Source organism: Blennius ocellaris (genome assembly GCF_963422515.1).
Source record: "Blennius ocellaris genome assembly, chromosome: 1".
Lineage (NCBI taxonomy): Eukaryota > Metazoa > Chordata > Actinopteri > Blenniiformes > Blenniidae > Blennius > Blennius ocellaris.
In genome coordinates, this window is record NC_137650.1 from 26383418 (window position 1) to 26405946 (window position 22529).

The following is a 22529-nucleotide window of genomic DNA, read 5'->3' on the forward strand; positions in this document are numbered from 1 at the left end:
TGCGCGAAGGAGAGCCACACATTAGTCACTCAGTAAATACATGTACGAATGGATCTCGCAATGGGAAAAACACAGATTTAATTTGTAGAGTGTGCCAGTGTTTACCTTCATGCGGTCATATTTATCGTCCACGTCCTGAATCCAGGAAATGAACTGACGAGCGTTGAAACGATCTCTCACAGATTTGTTCTCATCACCCTGAGAACAAAGAACAATTACAACCATGGATTATTATTGGCAGCTGAATGCACTTAATGATATCAGCCTGCTGCCGTCCGTGGCACAGAAGTGACACGGACGGCAGCAGGCTGATATCACTGTGGTGTCTATTCTGCTTTCATTCTTCCTGGACAGATGTGAGTCTTTAGCCATCCCAGACCGACCCGCCGTAATTCAATGAGGAATTATGAATCAAATGAAAATGAATAGATTTGGAGAGGCTTCAAGTTTATGTTCGTTGTTCCTTTGTCACCGTTTAAGCAAGCAGAGCGAACAATTGTTCCCCACAAAACATGAACTACCAATAAAAACAACAGAAATCAAAGGCTGATGGATAATGTGAGCTTTTTAACGAGACCTGTACATCTATCAACCTACTTATATAATTAAAGATAAAGATGTGTGCAAAACAAATCACTACACTCAATGAGTTCTTTTTATCAGCAAGATAAAAACCTCAGAGAGAAATACGAGTGATTGACTGATGCAGATCAGGAGCAATAACTTTAAAACTACATTTAATTAAGAGATATGTCAATGTTAAGCAGAATGAAAATCAATGTATGTATTTTGTGGTGGCCTGAACTTTGTTTTGTTCCTGTACAGATTGGAAAAATTGACTTTATATAACATCATATAACGACATGGGACTGCAGCTGCTGTGAAAGCATTTATCCATTTATCAGTTAAAAGAGGAGATTTTCTTAGAGAACAGCCACCTTATGAAAACTGAAGTACTGTACAGGAGTTCACGTTTGGATTTATAATCTTGATGACCTTAATTTCCAGTAAGCATAGTGAGTACAGTTTAACTAGACTGATAACCATCATGTATTTCTCCAGTTTTGTTTAGTTTTTTTATCAGCGCCAAGTGCAGGGTCTTGATTAAAAAAAAAAGATGATAATAATAATAATAATAATAATAATAATGATAATGCAACACTCTGACAATGTGAATATTCACACCTTATAATGACACAACTAACTCATAAGATTCCCACCTGGCTCTCTGATGGCATATTGTAGACTTCAGAGTCCAGCAGCATGGTGCAGGCGCTGAATGGCACAGCCTGATTGGCTATTGTCCTGGCCGCTCTGCAGTGGACCCTTAAAACCTCCTGTTCACATGACACAATCAGCTTCTCCTGTGAACAGCAAAGAAACCACACAAAGACAAATAATATGAGACGTTGAGCATTGAAAACATCTGTATTGCTGGCTGTTTTCTTTTTTTTTAGGTTAGCAGAAAACGAAGCTGCTCCACACATCACAAAAGATTGCTGCCACTTAATTAAAGGAAAGATGAAATAGATTTGTGTGCACAATTCACTCCGATTCAGCCTCGGAAGTGGAGGCTATGCAGATTTCACTTGCATTTCTATTTTTAAAAGGAAGGCTTTGATCTCTTATCAAAGAAGTGTTCGTAGCATTCAGAGCACATGTGTGTAGCTGAATGCATGAAAGCAGGAATGGAGTGAGTGAAGACTGAAAGTAGGACAGCGCACAAATGAGGTATGTGGAAAAAGAAAATGTCCACATGCAGAGTATTTCTTCCTTACCCGCTCTATGCTGTGCTGCAACCTGAGCTTTCCTCTCACGGCCTCCTGCTGCCTGAAGAGCTCTTTCAGAGGCTCTGACAGTGATGGAGGTGGGGCAATCTGAAGAGAAGAAACTGCATTATAAACCATCTCATAGACTAGAAAAATTATATATATATAGAATGGAGTAAAGAAACAATCATTTACCACAGGGATGTGAAGTTTGCTGAGAGGCTTGCCATCCAGCAGGTAGGAGCCGGTGTAGGTCACATATTCAGCGTAACACTGTGGAGCTTGTGGGGTGATGTAGCACAAAATCTTCCTTTTCTCCTCAATCTTCTTCCTGATCTGCAGGTACTCAAAGTAAGGGTTGGAGCGGTCACTGTGGTAGGGCTCAATATCATCCAGCTTGATGGCATTGACTACAACGGCCAAAGTCTGCTGAATCATTTCTCTGGTCTGCTGCATGGCTGTGTTGACCAGCTGGACCTGGACCTGCGGCCCTGCAGAACGAGGAAACTTCCTCTTACGTGGGTGCTGAGTCTGAGACTCCTCATCTTCCATGGGCAGAGGGCGACCTTTTGTTGTCCGACTGAGTACCACTGATGCGGACGTTGTTATAGATGTCGGTACAGACACTGCTGGCGTTGTGTTACACATAGCTGAGGAGACACTAATTCCAGAGTCTTTGTCTTTCTTGAGAGCCGAGAAGGAGGGAGCTGAAGTGGGTGTTGGGGTTCTCGTAGGAATCGGGTTGATGCTCACGGTTGGACTGGTTGTCACGGGGGTGGCAGCAGCAGACGAGGTTACTATGCAGGAGGTAGGAAGGACAGTGGCAGCAGTGGCAGCAGAGGGATTGTTCTTGGCGCGATTGCGGGTCACCCTTTGAGGGATCTCATCTACCTTCTTCGGGAGATCTACAGTGGTGGACACAGTGGTCAAGGTTACCGGTGTGAGCTTGGAAGTGGGCTCCTGAGTGTCTGGTAGTTCATCTGTAGTGGACAGGGCGAGAGTCACCGGGAGCTGAGGAAGAGGACTGCATGGCATCGGCTCAGCAACAGCCTCGCTCATTTCCTCCTGCCTTGCCTCTGACTTGACAGCAGAAACTGGATCCAGTGGCAACTGCAAAGTCTCGGTCAGGGAGTGGATTGGAAGTTGATGTTGCTGAGAGGCATCAGACTTTACAGGTGAATACAACAGACTGGGATCAGGCTCATCAAATCCTCCATAAGGTAGCTTTCTCTCCAAAATGCTGCCAGGTTGTTGGGTCAGAGACAGAGAGCTGTTGATGGGCACACTTTGAGGCTCGGGCTCCAGCTCTAACGGGAAGGCAGCATGTGGCGATGGTATAACCACATCTTGTCCATCAGATTCCTCTAAAGCAATATCTTCGGGAGGACAAGAAGTCTTAGACAGGGTTGGTAATTCTACCTCCATTAGATCTGGGGCGTCTCTGTCTGTAATTGTATGTCTGATGTGAATTGGGACAGTCTTGTTGTGGTCAGTTATTTCAGGTTCATGAGATTCAGGCTCTTCTGACTTTTCTGGTAGTGGTAGATCTGGCAAGGAAAATGGTCCCAGATCATCGATTTCATCTGCATCAGCTGAAAACGGGTCTGCCCAGGGTACCACGGGCTCGGGCTCCACAGCTGGAGCCATGTGGCTCTCTGTGGTAGCACTGAAGTTGTGTGTGCTCTGCCTGTCATTGGTTTCTTCACAAGGCGACTCGGCATCGATCTGGTGTGTCTCCTCAACGCTTGGCTTGTTGCATTCCTGGAAGAAAGACTCCAATCGGTTGGACGATGACGACGTGTTTAAATAATTTGGTTCCTCATCCATAGCTGTGTCAGGCCTCTCAGGAGAAGGGATATCGGCTACAGCCTCCTTCTGCTCATCAAAGTCCTCCGGGTCTTCTTTATGCCACCTGTTCCAGGTTGCATAAGGGGGAGTGATAGAAGGATGCCCAGACAAAGGTTCAGTGTCAGAGTGGGAGTAAGGGCTTGTTATTTTGGAGACAGCAGCTTCTATCTCCCCATATGTCCTGTGTGGAGACTTAAGGTCCATATCAGGATTCCAAGCCATGCTGTGATCAAAGCAGTTTTCTCCATGGTTTGGAGCAGCATGTGTTGGTGACAGATGGTGAACCTCTGGTTCCTGCTGGTCTGGAGACTCTGCAGGCCAGCTCTTCCTCAGTGGGTCCTCCACCTGAGGGGAGAAGGAACAAGGCTCTCTTGTTTCCTCTGGATCATCAACAGCACAGTGGTCTTCATCGGGTTGCTCATCCATGTCACCATCTTCCTCCTCATCCTCCTCCTCCTCTTCCTCTTCCTCTTCTTGCTCTTGTTCCGCTGTTACAGAGGGAAGATCTGAGAGAACCCGGTTCGGCTCACTGTCTTGAGGCTCAGAGATGTCGTAAATATCCAGTGGCGGCAGAGCTGCGGGAGCTGGAGTTGGTGGGGCAGCAATGTCGAAACACGGTTCTTGGGGATCTGGCCTGTGCACTGGTGTAGATGGTTTAGGTAGGAAGCTGTTGTATACACTGTCAGGTAGGTGTTCATTCCCCTCAGTACCTAAAAGACTTGGTACTGTCAGATCTGGTGTTGGGTGGACTGGCTCCCGCCGAGGAGACGGCATTCTGATCGGGGAGAAATACGGCGACGACAGGCACTCCAACCTATCAACAATGGCTGATTTGTCCTCAAGAGGTTGGCAGGATGAGGCAGGATCAAAGTCCCCTGCCAGATCACCTTGCTGTCGAAGAAATTTGTCAGCCTCGGCCTTAAACTCTTCCTCAAGAGGCCTTCGGACTTCAGAGGATGCAGAACGGCTGACAAGTGGCAGCTGCAGGTTCTTGGCTGGAGTCGGACAAGTTCCCTCTTGAAAACTATGAGAGTTTGAGTACCTGCTGGGTAGAGAGCAGAAAAACAACCCATCAGACAACACATCAGAGTCAACAGCATACAAACCACAACAGCATATGGCAACTTCAAATACCTTTCAAAGAAGGATGGAGAGCAGGCATTCATTGACATCGTCATGGCCGAGGAGTTGTCCAGACCATCCAGCATAATGTCAGGATAATCCTCTGCACTACAAGACGGGGTGCGTGGAGTCTGCATAACTTCCTCGAAGCTGGGGCAGGAGATGACAGACGTTGGTGTGGGAACGCCTGTGGGCCTGTTTTGATCTGGCCGGGGAGAAGCAGGTAGATTCTCCTTCATTTGGTGGCCAGCCAGCCAGTCCTTTGAGTTCTGACTATCAGAAGGCTGGAACTTCCTCCCAGGCGACATCATCTGAGCAGGGAGTCCCACATCTTTAAGCTTCTTCTCTTTAAGTCCAGACTCCAGGCTGTTGGATTTCTTAGATGAGAGCTCAGTGCGGTTTTTACGCACTTCCTCTGTAGACTTGGTTTTGTCTTTGAGCTTAGGATCTCCCGTCTTGGGTCTGAGTTTCTCCATCTGCTTCATTCTCTCTTTGTGTCTCTTGTGGCGCTCTTCAATCTCCTGGTCTTTTAGACTCAGCATCTGACCAAAGCTTGTCATCTGATAATCACCGTCCACCAAAAGTTTCTCACGTGGACGATTATCTTTCCGTACTGTGTCTTTTGACTGAGTGAGCTTATCAATTTCATCCTTAACTTTAGATTTACTGTGGTCCATTCTGCTGTCTTTGTCCAATGTATCTCGATTTCTCTCTCTTTTCAATTCAAATTTAGGACTGTCTTCTTTCGACCTGTCCTTAAGAACAGTGACCTGCGGACTGTCTTTTAACCCAGATTTCACATCCTCTTTGTTGTGTTTGAAAGACCCAAAGCCATCAACATATTTATTCTTCTCATCCTTGATCTTTTCCTTGTGTTTCTCCTTTTTCTTTTTTTCCTTCATTCTGTCACTGATGATGCCACTCGCTTTGTCTTTGTCCTTCTTGGACATCTCTTTTTCAAATTCCAGCGTCTTATCAAAGTCGTCATCGCCGTCTCCTTTTCCTCCATATGGGAACGTGTAAGGATCTGCCTCGAGAGGCATCGGTTCCTTCTCAAAAGGTAGACTTTCTCTGCGGCTGTAGGACTCTCTGATTTCCTCCGTTTTGTCACGTTTGTCTCCTTTTTCTTTCTTGACCTTTTCTTTATCTTTATCGTGACTTTTCTTGGACGAGGATGAGGAGGAATGTCGGTGCCTCTCTTTCTCTCGGAACTTGTCTTGGGGAGTCAATATAGAAATGGAGTCTCTCCTGTCCTCAGACATATCTGCTAGGCTGATGGAGTCATAGTAACTCGTAAGGATGGGCTCATGGCCTCTATCAGTAAAGCTGTCTGAGGAGATTTCACTGTTCTTATCAATGGAGTCATCCTGGTAGTCATTCATAGCTTCCTCTTCCAGTTTTTCCAAGAGGGACTTCTCATTGTCACCACTGCCTTTTGAGGGCTTCCTTTCCTTTGAGTGATCCTGCTTGTCTTTATATTTGCTCTTTGTTTTTTCCTCACTTGTGTCCCTTTTGTCCAAAAGCTTCTGCTTATTTTTCTTGTCCTGGTTCGACTCCATGGACATCCTGTCTTTTCGCTCCTTATGTTTAGCGTCCACAGAATCTTTCTTGTCTTTGTTGTGTTTTTCGAGGGAGCCTTTCCTCTCTTTACCCGTGTCAAAAGTGGTCTTATCTTTCTTCTTTTCTTTGTGTTCTTTGTCTTTAACTTTTTCTGCATTATGTTTTGCATCTGCAGAAGCTTTTCTAATTTTTTCTACGGGGAAGTGAGAGAGCTCATCTTGATCAGGTGTCGAGTCTTTTCTGATGGAGTCAGACACAAGTACGCCGCCATTGTAACTGTCCTCTTCCTCATCACTTTCATCAGTAAATATGTCAGCTATCTTGTACCATGTCTTTTCCCGGATTTTTTCTGGTTTTCTGTCCTCTTTCTTGACCTCCAAGAAGTCTTTCTCTTTATCAGCATGCTTGTCTTGAGAGGCCTTTTCTTTCTTGTCTTTTGTCTGGTCTGAAGACATCTTTCTATCTTTGTCTTTGCCATGAGAGTCTCTGTGTTTGTCTTTGGCTCCCTCCTTCTTGTCTTTGGTGCCCCGGTCTGCATCCTTATCCTTGACAGTTTTTTCTGTGGAGCTTTTCTCACTTTTGTCCTTGTCCAGATCAGCTCCTCTGTCTTTTGTCTTTTCTTTGTGCTTGTCAGCTTTTGTCTTTTCTCGTTTCTCAATTAACTCACCCTTCTTTTCTTTATCCTTTCCAGAATGGTTTCTTTCTCTGATATCGCATGATTTGCTGACAGTGTCAATGTCTTTGAAGAAGGTATCATTGCCATACTCGTCTCTTATAGACTCTTGCTTGAGTTTTACGTCCTTTCTTTCCTTAATGAACTCGTATGGGTCTTTTCGGTCTCGACTGATGTCCAGAGAATCTTTGTCTTTTTTGTCTTTTACTGTGTCTGTGGACTCTTTTCGCTTCTTTTCTTTCTCGACTGAATAGCTCGAGTTTAATTTTTGTTTTTCTGACCAGTCCTTTTTCTTTTCGTTCGCCTTTTCTGAGGAGTCTTTGTCTTTTTTCTTAGAAGTGACTTCTTTCTCCAATCTTTTCTCAGGGTGGTCCGATTTCTTGTCCTTGACTTTGTTTTCTTTTCTCCTGGTCTCCTCCTTAACAGTCTCAACAATTAGTTTAACAGCATTGTTGGCTTTGTATTCCTTGTACTCTTTGACAGGAGCATCCCAACTGTCATCACCATAGAGGGAGGAGTCAGAGGACATCTCAGATCCCCATCTGTCATGATGGTCATCTGAAGCACTGAGTTTTGTGTCCTCCAGGTTGAGGAAATGGTTGTTGACGTCATAGCCCTCATACTCAGATTCTTCCTTCTGAGACTTGTCCTTTTTACATTTCTTCTCCTCTTCCTTGGTGTTTTTCTCCTTGTCTACTTTTAGATGTTTTTCCTCCTTCTGTTCACTTTTCCTGTCTGCTTTTAATGACTTCTCCTTGGACTTTTTCTTTTTCTCCTCCTTGTGAGCCTTTTGTTTTTCCTCCTTGGGTTTCTCCTTCTCTTTGACATTTCTGTCCTTGTCAGATTTTACAGGCTTCTCCCGCTCCTCCTTACTTGTCTTGTCCTTGGTGGAGTCCTTTGTTTTCTTGTTTTTCTCCTCTTTTGTTGTTCTATGCAGGTCTTTGCCAGATGACCACTCTTTATCCTCAGACTTGGTTTTCGAAAGTCTGTCCTCCTTTTTTGAGTGGTCTTTTTCATGTTTGGACAATTTGACCTTGGTCTCAGCTGGCGAATCTGACTCAACAATTACAGACTTCTGTCTTGAATCATCGAAATCAAAGGAATAACTCTTGACAAATTTCTCATTCATATCTTGATTAAGCACAAGACTTGGAGCTTTATCTTTTTCCTTGTTTTTGTGCTTGTGCTTCACTTTATGCTTCTTTATCACTTTGCCGTCGACATCGGCTTTTGAGACAGTCTCTGTGGAGTTCTTGTAGAGTTCAGAGTTTTTCTTGTCCACTGTGCTACTGTGCACATTGTTATTCTTCTTTTTGTTTTCTTGCGCTTTTCTCTTAACTTGTTTGATTGACTCCACACTAGACTCAGGAGAGGAGAAATCAGACTCACTGGACAGTCTCGTTCTGACCGAATCCGAGAGAGAGCTGACATCCGACCACGTAGGAGATGACACAGTCTTCCAACCATCTGTCCTCCACTGCTTTGGATGCTGTTCTGCTAAAGACGGTGCTTGTTTTTGAGAGTTCACATGGGATGAGGAGGATGCATTAAAGCCAGGAGAGTCTTTCAGGTTTGTTGCAGAAGAGTCCTTTAAACTATTTGAGCCCTTATCATCCTCACTCTCCAAATCTCCGCAATCAGAGTCAGATGTACAGAATTTGTCATTGACTTTGCCAAACCTGACTTCTTTACTGACATTATTTTTACTCTCCTTCTTCCGCTTCTTTTTGACTTTATTCTTGTCTTTTTGTTGCTTCGAGCTCAGGCTGCCAGAGTCTCTTGTCTTGGTATTTGTTTGTTGGGTTTGTTGCCGCGGCGTAGGCGCTGGTGTGAAACACAACGTCCTGTCATCCTCGTCTGAACTGTTACTGTCAGAGATGATCCGCCTAACAGTTTTCTTTGGTGTGAGCGAGTTGCTTTTGGAATAGGTTTTAACCTCCATCTTGGGTATCGAGATGAAGCTGTTGGTCTTGCTAACTGAGTCCTTGCGGAAGTCTTTTTTCAAGAGGTGTTTATCGTCCACGGGAGGAACACGCTCTTCCTCATCATCCTCATCAAATTCATATTCGTCTTTGATGGGTGTGACGGCAGATTTAGGAGGGTCTGCGAGTTTCCCTTTTAACTTCAAGCCCTTCTCAAACTCTGAGTCTGTGTTATTGCCATCGACAGAGCTGGATGGAGCAAATGAGGGGGCGTCTTCCTCCTCAGAAGATTCTGTGCAAGGAAGAAATAAAAAGAATCGACAAACAATCAATCACCATATCAACAGTGATAACCTACAGAGAATTGATGTCAAAGATCAAGACATTGATTCAATATTTGATACCTGATGAACTTTCTTCACTCGAGGTGTAAGTTCCTTTACCCAACAACAAATTTAGCATAGTCGGGGAGTTGGCGACCTTCAGTGGTGTTTCACCTTTCCTGTTACTTTGTCGCGGGTCCCCTCCATAACGTAGTAGTAGTTTCACCACCTGAAGAAGAAAAATGTTTTGTTTCAATTGAAGTGAATATCAGATTAATGTGTGTCGTTACCAAGACCTCTTGTGGTTGTAATATTTAAGGATAATTACAACAAAATTAATCCATTGGTAAGTCGAGGTTGTTAATATATAGTCTCAGGAATGACCCACAAATTATATTTGACTTTTTTTTACTTGCTCTTGTGTCTTTTAAACGATTTGGTGCAGCATTATAAACATTGTATTTACAGAAGACAATTTCACACTATCTTTACATTTAGCACCATCAGCCTTATGCCCTGACATTTGGAGATAAGATGCTTTGGTGAGCAGAATATTGTTTTACCTTGAAATGTCCATTATTGGATGCATCATGCAGCGGGGTGTCATCATCCAGACCCTTGGTGTTGACCTCTGCACCGGCTGCCAGCAGCTGCTTGGCCACATCATAATACCCTCGGTTGCACGCCTCATGCAATGCAGTCCAGCCTGCGCACACAAAAAAAATTACTGTCAGAAGTCTGAACCACACATGGCTGACATTGCACTTATGAGCAACATTTGTAATTAATACATTAAACAAAATAATTGTTTACCTGCAAAGTCTTTTACATTCACATCAGCTCCTTCACTGATGAGCTCCTTGATGCGGCGTACCTCTCCACGGATCGCTGCTCTGTGCAGTCGAGTTTCTCCTCTCTCATTCCGTTTATTCACTTTGTCTTTGGTTTTAGATGCAGAGTTTGGTGTTCCCTTCTGACCCAGACTGGACTGTGACTGATGCTTTGGTGTTGTGTCTGTAAGTAAGAGAAGCATGTATGAGACCAGTGCACCCTATTGAATTTGCCTCGTCTCTGTTTTGTTTACTACTTCTACTATGAACACTCGGGTGTTTCACCTGCTATAACCAGAAGGGGGCAATCAGACTCCAACAATGAGCAGCAGATTGGTTGGACCTACTTTACTTGAGCTTATTCCATCACATTTACAAGATTAAACCGAAGCTTTAATCACATCTACATTATTGAGTTTGAACAGCTATTGTCCCAAATGATATTTGCAACACACTCACTTAATCTATGTCCATGCCTGCAGGCATCCAACAACGGAATCAACATATAAATAAAAGGCTCTGCACTGGTTTTCACCAACCTAATTTTATTTCAAATGCCAACTGTACAGGAAAAAGTACAAGGTTGCAGCAATAATGCTATTCATGGTGGCTAATGAATCTAGAGTCGAGTCATTCTGTCTGTCAAAAGGAAATATCAAATTTGAGCAGACATGAATATTCATCTTACCACAGGGGGAATATTGGATATGTTGTATATAGGTTTCAGGTCTTTACGTTGAGATATTTGTTGTCTTTTGGCTCAGATGCAGGAATTGCACCATCAGTTGCAGACTGATGCAACAGAACAGTTACTTGTGTTTCTGTACATGCTGCATTTTAAAAGAACTATCCCACCAGTGCACATGAACTCGTCTAAAACTCTGAATACAAAATGACATGAAACACTACAGCATAGCTTCAAAATGTAAATCCAGCAGGCCATTTGCTAAACATAAACAATAACAAAACAATCAACACTATGCACCATTCCCGTGCCGAGCTCATTTCAAGCCCGTCTAAACTGCTCTCCCCCTCCTCCTTTTTCCTTATCCGCAGCCCGTCCACAGAAGACGTGGGCTAAATGTTAAGCACGCACCTGGACTGTTGAAGGACTCCTCAGCTGTCATTTGCATGAGCAAGGCCACCTGCTGCCGTTCAGAGAGGGGGTACCCGGCCCGGATCCCTGGCATCCCCATTCCAAACGGCAAACCCGCCTTCCGGGTGTTGGTGGGCTCCTTTTTAATGCGCTTCCGCTCTGGACCTGGTTTCTCTGCAACAAGAGTGAGAGAGGAAAGTTAATTTTATCGGACTGGATTCATGCACTCACACTCCAATCCATACATCTATGAGAAAAGTAATTGAACTATTATTTAAAAAAAAGGATTTATGATTGGGAATGTATTATTTCTCCTATTATTAATACTAATGCCACTTCCACATTTTCATAGCATGGCTCCATACGTTAATTTGTCACACCAGAACACAGAAAATATTGATCATTTTACAAATGAATTGAGTTCTGATGACCACATGCATTGCGCCCTCTACTCTGTATTCAGCACCGAAGAAAGTTGGCCTTTTACTCACACGTTGCACAATGTATGTGAAGCCTAGTATGGCAGAGGTTTGTTATTCGCAGTGAGTGACTTTTGTGTTATTACCCAACTGCCCCTGAGAAAAGGAGGGGTGATCAGGCGGCGTGTTTATGTCTGTCTGACTCCAGACCAATCAGCCAGGATCGTGAAGAGGGGAAAGAGGGTGTGACTTGGCAGAACCATGGTTATTACGAAATAGCTGGTGTATATTTCAATTCAACATGGCCTTGCCAAGGTCACCACATGCCTGCCTGCCTGCCAGGATTACTGGAGACACGGTGCTACTGGACAAAAGCAGCTGCTCCACAAAGACACACCCAGCAATTATTTTCAGTGGCAGCATACCATCTGATGACCCATGCAGAGGGTAAAGCTACACATGACCGTGATACTTCATCACTGAAGGGTAACAACTCCCACAGCCCACCGAAAACACTAGTAAGGAGGCTGACTCCGACCACAAAGAGAGGGAAAGTAGAAATGGCATACTCAAGCATGCACGTAGGGAAACACCAGCAGAGCCGTGGATGTCTCTCGGCCTGATTTCTGTGGGTTTTCTCTCATTCCAAGACTGGCTGCATTGCCCAAGGCCACAAACACACAAGTAAATAAGGCAAGGAGGAAGCATGGCAGCTCATGCTTCCGGTGTCTAGAAGCTTTCCAGGAAAATATTTTTCCAGTCACAAGCATGGAGCTGATGAACTTTCACTAACATCTGTGAACACTTACAGCTAATGTGCCCTCCACCCCTCTTTGATACACTCTCACGTTCTCCAAAGCATTTGCCATTTAGACACATTCCTTCTGCAAAGACTTTAACAGCGGGGACCACAGAAGCAGTCCAAACATGTTTTTTTCTTTTCAGCAGCAGAACAGAAAAAGTGCTAAGATAGCTTTTCCACACGATGTTTACAAGGCTGGGTGAGCAGGAAGCCAGTTATTACCCTGATGTACCCGTACAGACGACTGCTAATAAACACCGGACAAGACCAACGCTTCTAATACAAGATGCATCGTCAATGGCAGAAAAAAGGTCGTCTTAACACAGATATAGATGAGACTCGGGTTGGCACAAATGTAACTGGTGAGTTTGTTGTTCTGTACACTAACAACAATGAACTTGTTGGTGCAATTAGAGCAGATACAATCTCTAACAACTTTGACCAGCCAGTCCAGACAATGTTAATCCAGCTGCCCCTATCGGGATACATGAGAACTAACCTGAGAATATTGAAAAGAAATGAGTCACAGCGACATAGAAAATCTGTTGCACGCATTTATGAAGAATGGAACGTCGTCTTTCTGTGAATTGTGTCAACTGAATATCAATGAGATCCTACGGGAAGATACAGATGAGGAATGTTGACGCCTGCTTGTTGATGTCACCGTGTTAAACGTTTGCCCAAAAATCATTTCCCACCACCTCAAAAATATATGGTACAGGTGGGTTACCAAATGGCACAAATGAACAATTACACAGCACAGTGTGCTTGCTCCCCGAGTACTGTCTGCCTGCTGGAGGTCTATTTAGGGAACACGGCTTGGCTTTTATGTGTCTGAGTAAAATGATATTGCTCAGCTTATAGACTGAGCTGAAACCTTACTCTCATGACTGCTTGAAACTTGACTAACAACATAAGAGAAAGGGAGAATAAAAGCAAGAAGGCAAGCGAGGAACTGTCACCAGATGAATAAATGGCCTACCTGAGCCAGGGGGAGGGGACCACATCAAACATGAATATCTGAATAAAATAGAGCTAGATTCCAACATGGCTGGTAGACGACAATACAGTGTCAGTTAAGAACAACACAAAGAACCTGTCTGGCGGAGTTATGGCCAACAGACACCACAACAAGAAGAACTCCTCTAACCAGCCTGACCAGGTATGTCTGACTGTAGCATGTTGGAGGGAAACGATGTTCTGTTTAGGGACCCGTAAAAATTGCATAAACAGGAAGTTAAGGAAGAAGAGGCAGGAAGTGGCCAACAGGATGTTTTCTCAATGCTTTGTGCTAAGCAACAGAGGCTTGTAGACATTCAGTGTGAACATAGCCAGGTGCACAATGCTCCGTCTGTCCTCTCCAGCCAACTGGCACATTAGATCTGTCATGCTGTAATCAGTGGCATTCAAAGTCAATCCCGTATGTTACAACCTATTAGCTCATCAACTTTTGGAATGAAAACCACACTTCTTCAAAAAAAAAAATCAACTTTGAATAACTTAACATACTCATAATTCTATAGCATTTTGGTCACCTTGATTGTTGAAAGTTTTATAAATAAATGTTGATTGATTCAGATTAATTTGAACAAACACAAAAACACATGCTACACTACACAAAAACACAAAACAACCTCAATAACTGTGGTCTGTTACATTTACAGCCTTATTTCTTTAGCAGTTTTAACAACATTAACTGTTTTATGTCTCTCACTTCTAAGTTGCTCTCAATAAAACGAAATAAAAATAAGAAGCAGATACTGGCATTGTGAAAATTAAGTCTCAAATTGTTGCAGTACTCAGAACAATGAACACTCAGTAACTTTCTTGAATAGAAAACGTATAAATGAGGAGCTGAGACAGCTTTGAAATAGAATTAAAGGAAGGTAAATAGTCAAGGCCAGGAAATGTTGCTAAAGAATAAGACAGCTGCTTTATCCAAAGTTTCCTAATGGCCTTAAGCTTGTTTTTGACTTTGCCTTCCGGTGATAAACTTAAAATTCCTCCAACATGCTTCTTCTCAGGTGTTTTGAGTCGTGATTGTCTGCTCAGGACAGCTATGTGCACTGAGGTTCTTGATTTTCATATTAAGTAATGCAATAATTCTAGCTTCATTCAGCAATCCTTTAGTAGGTGAGCAATAAGTCAACATAATAGCGAAATCTTATAGCGTCCTCTTATTCATTCCCTCCATACTGGATGGCGGTAAACTACGTATGTATAATACTATATTATATAATATAATAATAACTATATTAATAGTTAAACTATAAGTTGTAGGAGTCACTATTGTTCTGTATTCCTCGTCTTCTTGCCTCACATTCGCCCCTGTAGACTCTCTCATTACGAGCAAGTCGCACTCGTAGACAGACACAACAAAGCACCGGACAAAGACGACATAAAAGTAGCAGAAAAAAAGCACAATGGCTCAATAATAAGGAGATGGTTCAGATTTCACTCATCCGACGTTGAAAAACACAATAAAACATCTTTCAACCAAGAGTTTGAGCCCAACAATATCCGATGGGGAGGCAGCCTCAGCTGTGCCTCAGAAAAATAAAAACATAACACTTTGAATGATCGGGAAGACACATGGATGAATTATATATAAATAATCGAGTACATTTCCATGCATTAATGTATAATCTCACACTGGCTTCTCATTGATTTATATAACATTACTGTGGCTACATCACCCAGTCGTACCATCACTGAACTCCATAACAGTGGAGACCTGTACTCTGGAAGTGACAAATCACACTTCTCTGTCTAGTAATCTGATGGATGAGTTGAGTTTGGCGGCTGCCAAGAGAACCGTAATTGTCTGACTGCATGGTACCAAGTGTAAAATTTTGGTGGGGTGTATCGGCGTACACAGACAATTTCGGACGCGTTCACGCTCCTAATTTTGTGGGAACAGTTTGACGACGGCTCCTTCCTGTTCCTACATATCTGTACACCAGAGTACAAAGCAAGGTCCATAAAGACATGGATGAGCGAGTTTGGTGTCAAAGAACTTGGCTGGAGTCCGGACCTCAACGTTATAGAACACCTTTGGGATGAACAAGAGCGCAGACTGCGAGCCAGGCTCTCTTGTCCCACATCAGCGTCTGACCTCACAAATGCCCTTCTGGAAGAATGGTCAAAAATTCCCTCAACACACTCCTAAACCTTGTGGAAAGCCTTCGTAGAAAAGTTGGAGCTGCTTTAGTTGCAAATGGTGGATCGACATAATTTTAAATCCTATGGTTTAAGAATAGCATGTCACATAGGTTCATATGTGCGTGTAAAGGCAGGTGAGCAAATAGATCTGGTAATATAGTGTACATTAGAAAAACATTTCTAAGTGAAAACCTAATAATGACTAAACTATAAGAAATTGTGGAGGATTTTTTTTTTTGTAACACAATGGAGGGTGGTGCTGTAAGAATGTTTTAAATTTAGGCATCATGCTGAAGAGACATTGTCTTAGTGCTGTTTTTCTAAAGATAACTCATCAACCTTCTCTCAGCTCTCTCTACAAACACACAAGTTTTATGTTTATTTCTCATAGAAGATTAGGAAATAAATCTTATTGAAATGGCCAAGCTTGTACTGACCCTAAACAGCCCCATGTCACATACCATGGGACACCTTGTCTAACTTAATTTGACGCTGAACCGTTTTCCAAAGTGTCCAAAAATACAGATTTCACAATGACGGAAATTTAAGACGCTAACTTTGGTTAACCATCACTGTGCAGGACCATGGGACTTGCTTCGACTCTAAAGCATAACACTCATTAATCAGCTTACACTCATCAATCTACTGCCAAACTGACCAAATACCTAAGGCATGACGGCCATAATAATAAACAATATCTGAAAAGGCTGCCAACAGGAAGAAACGGCCAAGTAAGCTGAGAATTCATCACAGACAATAAGAACCCCATCAACTGCAAACTGGCTACATTAGTTCAACTGGAATTATAGTCATGTGTATGTTCACTGTGTGTATGTTTCATAGTCATGAACATCACTTTTCCATTGTACTTATAAAAGTAAAAATGTGAATACAGCAGACTGCGATATGATCAATGTCAGGTAATGGATCAAGTATATCAGAAGAGTTTAGCAGGGAGTTCTTATATTCCCTCTGTCAGCTCACTAACGCAATAATTAACTACTACTAATGCTAATAATATGTTGGGAATGATAAAGCTGTTTATTTGACAGCAGTCAAATATAAGATAAATAATCACAGCAAGCATGGAGTGACAGAAATGAATTAATGAAGCTGTGTGTGTGTGTGTGTGTTTCACATGCCTTATAAGATGATAATTGTGTAACAACTAAAACAGGAGGGGCAAGGAGAAAGTATATATTTGTCTTCCTATTGTATTGCAGCCTCAGTGACAACAGGGCTGCAGAAAGTGCTGGTTATTTTAACACAGAAAATATTTTCAGAATGATCCTTCTTAGAATGGGCTTAGTTTTAATCGGACAAGCTGGTTCTGTCATCAATCTCCTAAGACCCTGTTTTCCTGACAGCGTTTCAAGGGGAAAAATCATTGTTTTTTTTATTTTTGCTCAAGAAAAGATTCCCGTTTACACAGCAACCGTTTAAAAATGCTATTCCTTTCTACAGAAATGGCACAAACAACGAAAGTTTTGCGTTTTCACTTGAAATTATTGTCGTGATAAAGGGCCCTAAATTCTGCTCCTGTGGAATGATCGTGCTGAGGGGGATGAGGGTAAAGGAAGTATCATGACAATGACTTAATGGAGAATGTATTATGCAATCTTGTAGTCATAAGAAAAGAAAGGTTTTGAGAATCAAGAACAGACATGACGAGCACAGCGGTGAGGTCTTTATCAACTGCAATGGTATTGCAACAACACATCATCAGTAGGGTAAAACTAGTCTGTCTCACGACGGTCTAATCTCAGCTCACGTTCCCTATTAGTGGGTGAACAATCAAACGCTTGGTGAATTCTGCTTCATCATGATAGGAAGAGCTGACGTCGAAGGATCGAAATGATTTACAGTTTACTGAAGCCAAAGAGCGGATATATTCTATTTGTCCTCAACCACATCTATATTCCTATGTAATATTTAAACCAAAAGCATATAAACCTGATCAGCGGCTGAGATACTGATGAGTCATAAAAAAAATGTTCCAACTTGTTTATATGGTGGATATGAACAGCTAAAAGAAATGCATTATAATCTGATCCTCATGAGAAAATTTATTACCGGAGGTGCGTTCTCACAATGAGCAATTGTGGCAATATCTCAGGCTTAAAATCTGTGGTCTTGTGTCACATAGTGAGTCGGGGCTTGGGAACAACTGTTGTCATGGTTATGCAACAACAGACAGCCTGGGATAATCTTCTGACTGAAAATTTTAAGACAGCTGCCTCACCACAGCGCAGTGTGGCACAGCTAATGCAGCAGAAGATGACAGCGACGATCAAAGTGACAAAAACACTCCACCAAAACAAGTCTGCAGATTTCCAAGGACTACATAAACATTCTCCGTCTACAAAATGCCACGAGGACAGTTTTGTTGATTCATTTCCTGAAGGCATCAGTGGTATACCTAGATGACCAATAGGATGACAGTGCTATTCTTCCACACTTAAGTAGATCACAGCTGTTGTTGCCTCTGATTCAACGCTGTGCAGTCAAACTGTGGCAATAGGTCTTATTTGTATGTCCATCAAAGGAGTGAACTAGAAAACCTTGAGGAGCTGCTTTCACTGCACTGACAAATCACAGTACTGTTCAAATAAACAATAAAAGCAGCACGGACAAAAAGATGTCTAAATGAACAAACACAGGTGTGACAGGCGTATGATCTGCCATCTCTGTGCAGCATATCTTTGTTGGTTATGTGCATTAGAGACATTCAAGTCACTCTTGACACTTTTAAACCAGCTAAAAACAACTGAGAGCTCTTGCTTGGTGAAAAGCACACAACAAAAACCCATTCAAATAATTAGGTGAGAACACACTTTAATTTTAAAGAAGTTGGAGATGTTATAACAAATGGATTTTGAAAAGCCTCCAATATATTGTTTCACTGTGTTCAATGATTAAAAGCAGCAGTGCAAAGGCAAAGCTAAAGAAACAAATATCTCCACTTTAAACTACTTTAGTCACACAGCAACACAGCAAATATGAACAAGCCTAAGGTAAACTCAAACACACATTTAAGGGGTATAACTGAGACATTATAATACTAATGTCACAAAGTTGCGGCACAAAACAGTGGATAAACTAAAGCTCTGTTTACTTAGCTAGAGCCAAGGACAAAGCAAAACAATATCGCAGTACATGATAACATCCCCTGCAGTCATACTTATTCTGGAGCAGCGAAAGCCACAGAGGAATCGGAGCCGCGGCGGTGGGGGGTGGGGCAGAGAGGGGCGTGGGGGCTGTGACGTATCCGAGGTGCAACATTTTGCAGAAGGGCTCGACACTGACCCAACAGGGTCAGAACTTGAAAGGTCAAACAACAAAGGCTGCCTTCACACCTGGCACAAGCATTCGACTGTGCGATCCGATCACAATTGGACAGCTGTAAGTATGTCTCGCCATGCATCTCAATGAAGCCTTTGTGATTATATCTCACGACCATGCTCCATAAATATAAAAGTATATCGTTTTGAAAACTGGTGTTGTCTTTCAGACTGGAGTCTCCCACATTTATGGCAACCAGACAGTTCGTTTGGTATGTGCTCTACCAGAATCAGTCTTCAAAGATTTTGCAGCTTCTCCTCATTGATCTGTACTGATAATATATAATGTATTTAGCGAAGTGAGTGTGTGCAAGTCCAGAGACCATCAAGTGTCGAGGCGGTCTTTCAACGAGGCTTCATACGCATTCACACACGTGCCGTTTGAAGAATGTAACCCAAGAATGTGGTCTGAAAGAGGAATTCATATGATGCAAAACTGTGAAGACCACCAACTGTAAAGTTAAGACATAAAATGCTTTCGTCCACCAAAAATATGAAACCATACAAGCAGCATTTCACTGATCTGCTTGTAAACACCACACTAAATGATGATGCTAACAGAAAAAATCCTTCATTCTTTAATGAATTACAACATAATAAACTTGTAGGATTGACATCTCAGTCGACCGCAACTTGACAGGGAATTTATGCCATGGGCCAAATAAATCTTCTCAGCGTCCTACAGTTTGTAGACGGCAGATTAAATGTTCAAATTGGAACGTGTTGGAGATGGGAAGTGAGGCCGTGGGTTAAGAGACAATGCAACCTATTTCTATCAAGCTATTAGCATACTAACAGGACTACGATTCCGCTATATTGTTCCTGTGAGAGTTGACGCCTCCACTCACAAACAGTGTTTGGGTTCACCTCTGTATTGTGTAAACGACCAGCATCAGAACTGGTAAAGGTGTGCAAAATGAAGCAGGTGAACAAACCTGAACTGAAAGAGCACATGGGGATTATTATTCCCAATGATGCCCCATATGACATACCCTTACAACATAAACATAGGAAAGACATGCATGGAGCATTATACACAATCACAACAGAGATTCAGGGACCAGTTAAAGAGGCAATGAGGGAATACCTCTCAGATAAATATTGCAATTATTAATAGATGCAGCGAATCGCTGAAATTACATATGACGCCACGTGTCAAGAAAATGCATGCAGTCTTGCCTATGCTTAAAGCCAAACATAAACAATCATCTGTGGCAACATACTTTTTCTCTTTGGACTGCAGTGGAAAGCTTCTTGCGAGTGTAATCACTGGACATGAACCAATGCTGTGGCTCAGCCCATGCTGAAGATGAAGGCTGTTTGCAAAGCCTCTGACTTGGATCGTCATCAACAAGCTAAACCCTGAACCCTTAAAGTGCAAAGGCAAACAAGCACGAGCAGCAGTCCTTCCCTCCCTAATTAAAGAGAACACAAAGCAGTGCCTTACCAACGCAAACCTGGTCAGACTTGCACTTCAGAAATCCCTTATCGCTTGGATCATGATTTTGTGTGGTCTTCTTCTCCTTCAAGACTGTAGGTAAGACAGACCACAAACACAGCTAACCTAAAGATGGAGCTGGGAGCACTTTCACTTCCTGCGTCCCAACCCCCGTATTTACAGAGCACAGCGAGCGACTTCTTGCCAGCCAGAAAGGATGTAATGCAGCAACTCCCATTCCTCTTTGATTCCCACTTCAAAGTCTCTTGGAGGTGGAGATGTCAAAACCAACGAGTAAATACTTTCCAACAATCTCTTACCTGAGTCAGAATCTTTCTGGTCTCCATTTGCTCCAGCAGTAAAGGGCAGCTTCCTTTTAGAGGCCTTCTCTTTCATCTCTTTGACCCCATCACTGCGATCCAATTTGGGAGTCTTGTTTGACAACACTTTATCCTGTGAAGGAGAAGAATGAAAACCACGATAAGCCAGATGAATAGAGGGTAACAGACATTTTAAACACAGCTGAGCAGCAGTATAGTAATGTAAATGTCCATAGTTTAGATAGAAATTGAGGCCAAAAAAAAAAAAGACATACACATGTAAGCTATCTGTCGAGCCTCCTCCTGTGTTTAAGAGTTATTCGCTGCCTTGATCCCCACAACCATAATGGGCTTGTCAAAGTGAAACTTTTCCATGCCGTTTCTTCCTAGATTCTTGACTCCCTGACCACAGCAAAAGAGCGAGCCACAGGCAGAGGAGTGGAAGCTGACGCCGGCTCGGCTGCGCGGTCTACAGCTGCTGGAAACAATCACAAGTGGAGCCTATCTGCTATCAACAGATGTAAATACTTACGAATCTGTCCGACTTGCTCATTTGCTGTACCCAGATACCATAGTGATAGCAACTTGGTTATCAACACAGCCAAGTATTGGAGGTACAACTTTGGAAAAGAGAAAACAATAAAAACCAAGTATGGTAAAATGATAATATTGTATGCTAATTTTGTTCTTTTAACTCTCGTTAGTATATGCACGCACACGCGTTTATTTTTTCCCCATGATTTATTTCAAATGGGGAAAACTTAATTTTGGATTTATCACACATAAACTGAAATATGTATTATATGTCAGGAAACTCGGTATCATAAAACATTTAACATGCTGTGTTTACCATCACTTCATTGGGAAGTCATGATTCTCCCAATACATTTTTTTAAAATATATAATAATAAATAATCATTTAGTTTATATGGCAGAACCACCTGAAAATAAACAACGTACTTTTAATGATAATGTTTTGAGATGCATCTGTGTACAAACAATACAGCAGTATATTATCAAAAGGCAGCTTAAAGGAAATAAACTCTTTAATGTGTTGACAAATAATGCCAACATATGGGAATCGACAGTTGGGTAAGGCTGCTGTCACATCGGTTAGCGCTGATCAGAGTGGATGAAATTATAAATGAGCTGCAGTAGTTTGGACCAGCGATTCTCTCAAGACCAAATGCCGCACAAACAGTGTGGAACGTCACGTATCCATGACTACTGAATATGACCACAAAGAAACAGTGCTGCATTTGATGCGAGGCACAGTCCACTACCAATGGTTTCACACGGCATTCGACTGTGGCCGGTTCTACATCCCCTCTACAAGCTGCTCTCAGACGTCTGTTTACACAACACCGGTGCTCGGAGCCACTGAAAATGCAACTTTTTGAAAACAGCTCCCAAGGTGGACTCCGTCTCCATGTAAACAGAGGAAAACACAAGTTTTCTGAAACGCTGCTATTGCATATGTGCACGATGGCCACAGATTGCCAATGACCACAATGGTGACCCCCCCCCCCCCAGGGTGGCATGACTCTCAGGGTGCTGGAACAACTTGAACAACAAAACTGCAAACCCGGACAACTCGTCCACGACAATTTTTTCCACCACTATTGATTTGAAGGATTGGATTTCAAAATGTATTTGACACACTTGGAAGGATTATTAAGTCTATTTGACACAAAAACACAAGATATATCAGTGTATTTGACATAATAATAAGCTGTAAAGTTAAATCTCCACTTCATAGATCATGGCTTTGAGTGATGCGTTCAAGCTCGCGTTCTGACATGTTCATGAGCTGCGGGGCTCACACAGTAGTGACGTTAACATGCTATTTCAGCATTATTGACATCAGTGCCAAAGAACATATTTTTGATGGCTTATTAAAGGTT

The 22529-nt window shown here is 42.5% G+C and overlaps 1 protein-coding gene across 2 annotated transcripts in view; it reads right to left on the reverse strand.

Annotated features, from left to right (window-relative positions):
• Positions 1-22529, reverse strand: part of ankrd11 (ankyrin repeat domain 11) — a 112240-nt gene that overhangs the window by 4304 nt on the left and 85407 nt on the right. The window contains exons 4-14 of one of the 2 annotated variants that reach the window (XM_080497002.1): positions 20626-20758; positions 20315-20398; positions 11144-11317; positions 10031-10231; positions 9781-9923; positions 9299-9446; positions 4752-9186; positions 1965-4662; positions 1779-1877; positions 1221-1364; positions 106-198 (exon numbers count right to left, since the gene is read on the reverse strand). In XM_080497002.1, the coding sequence (XP_080353128.1) occupies positions 106-198; positions 1221-1364; positions 1779-1877; positions 1965-4662; positions 4752-9186; positions 9299-9446; positions 9781-9923; positions 10031-10231; positions 11144-11317; positions 20315-20398; positions 20626-20758 (8352 nt within the window). The remainder of the gene's footprint in view (positions 1-105; positions 199-1220; positions 1365-1778; positions 1878-1964; positions 4663-4751; positions 9187-9298; positions 9447-9780; positions 9924-10030; positions 10232-11143; positions 11318-20314; positions 20399-20625; positions 20759-22529) is intronic. The other variant, XM_080497003.1, reaches the window with a different exon arrangement.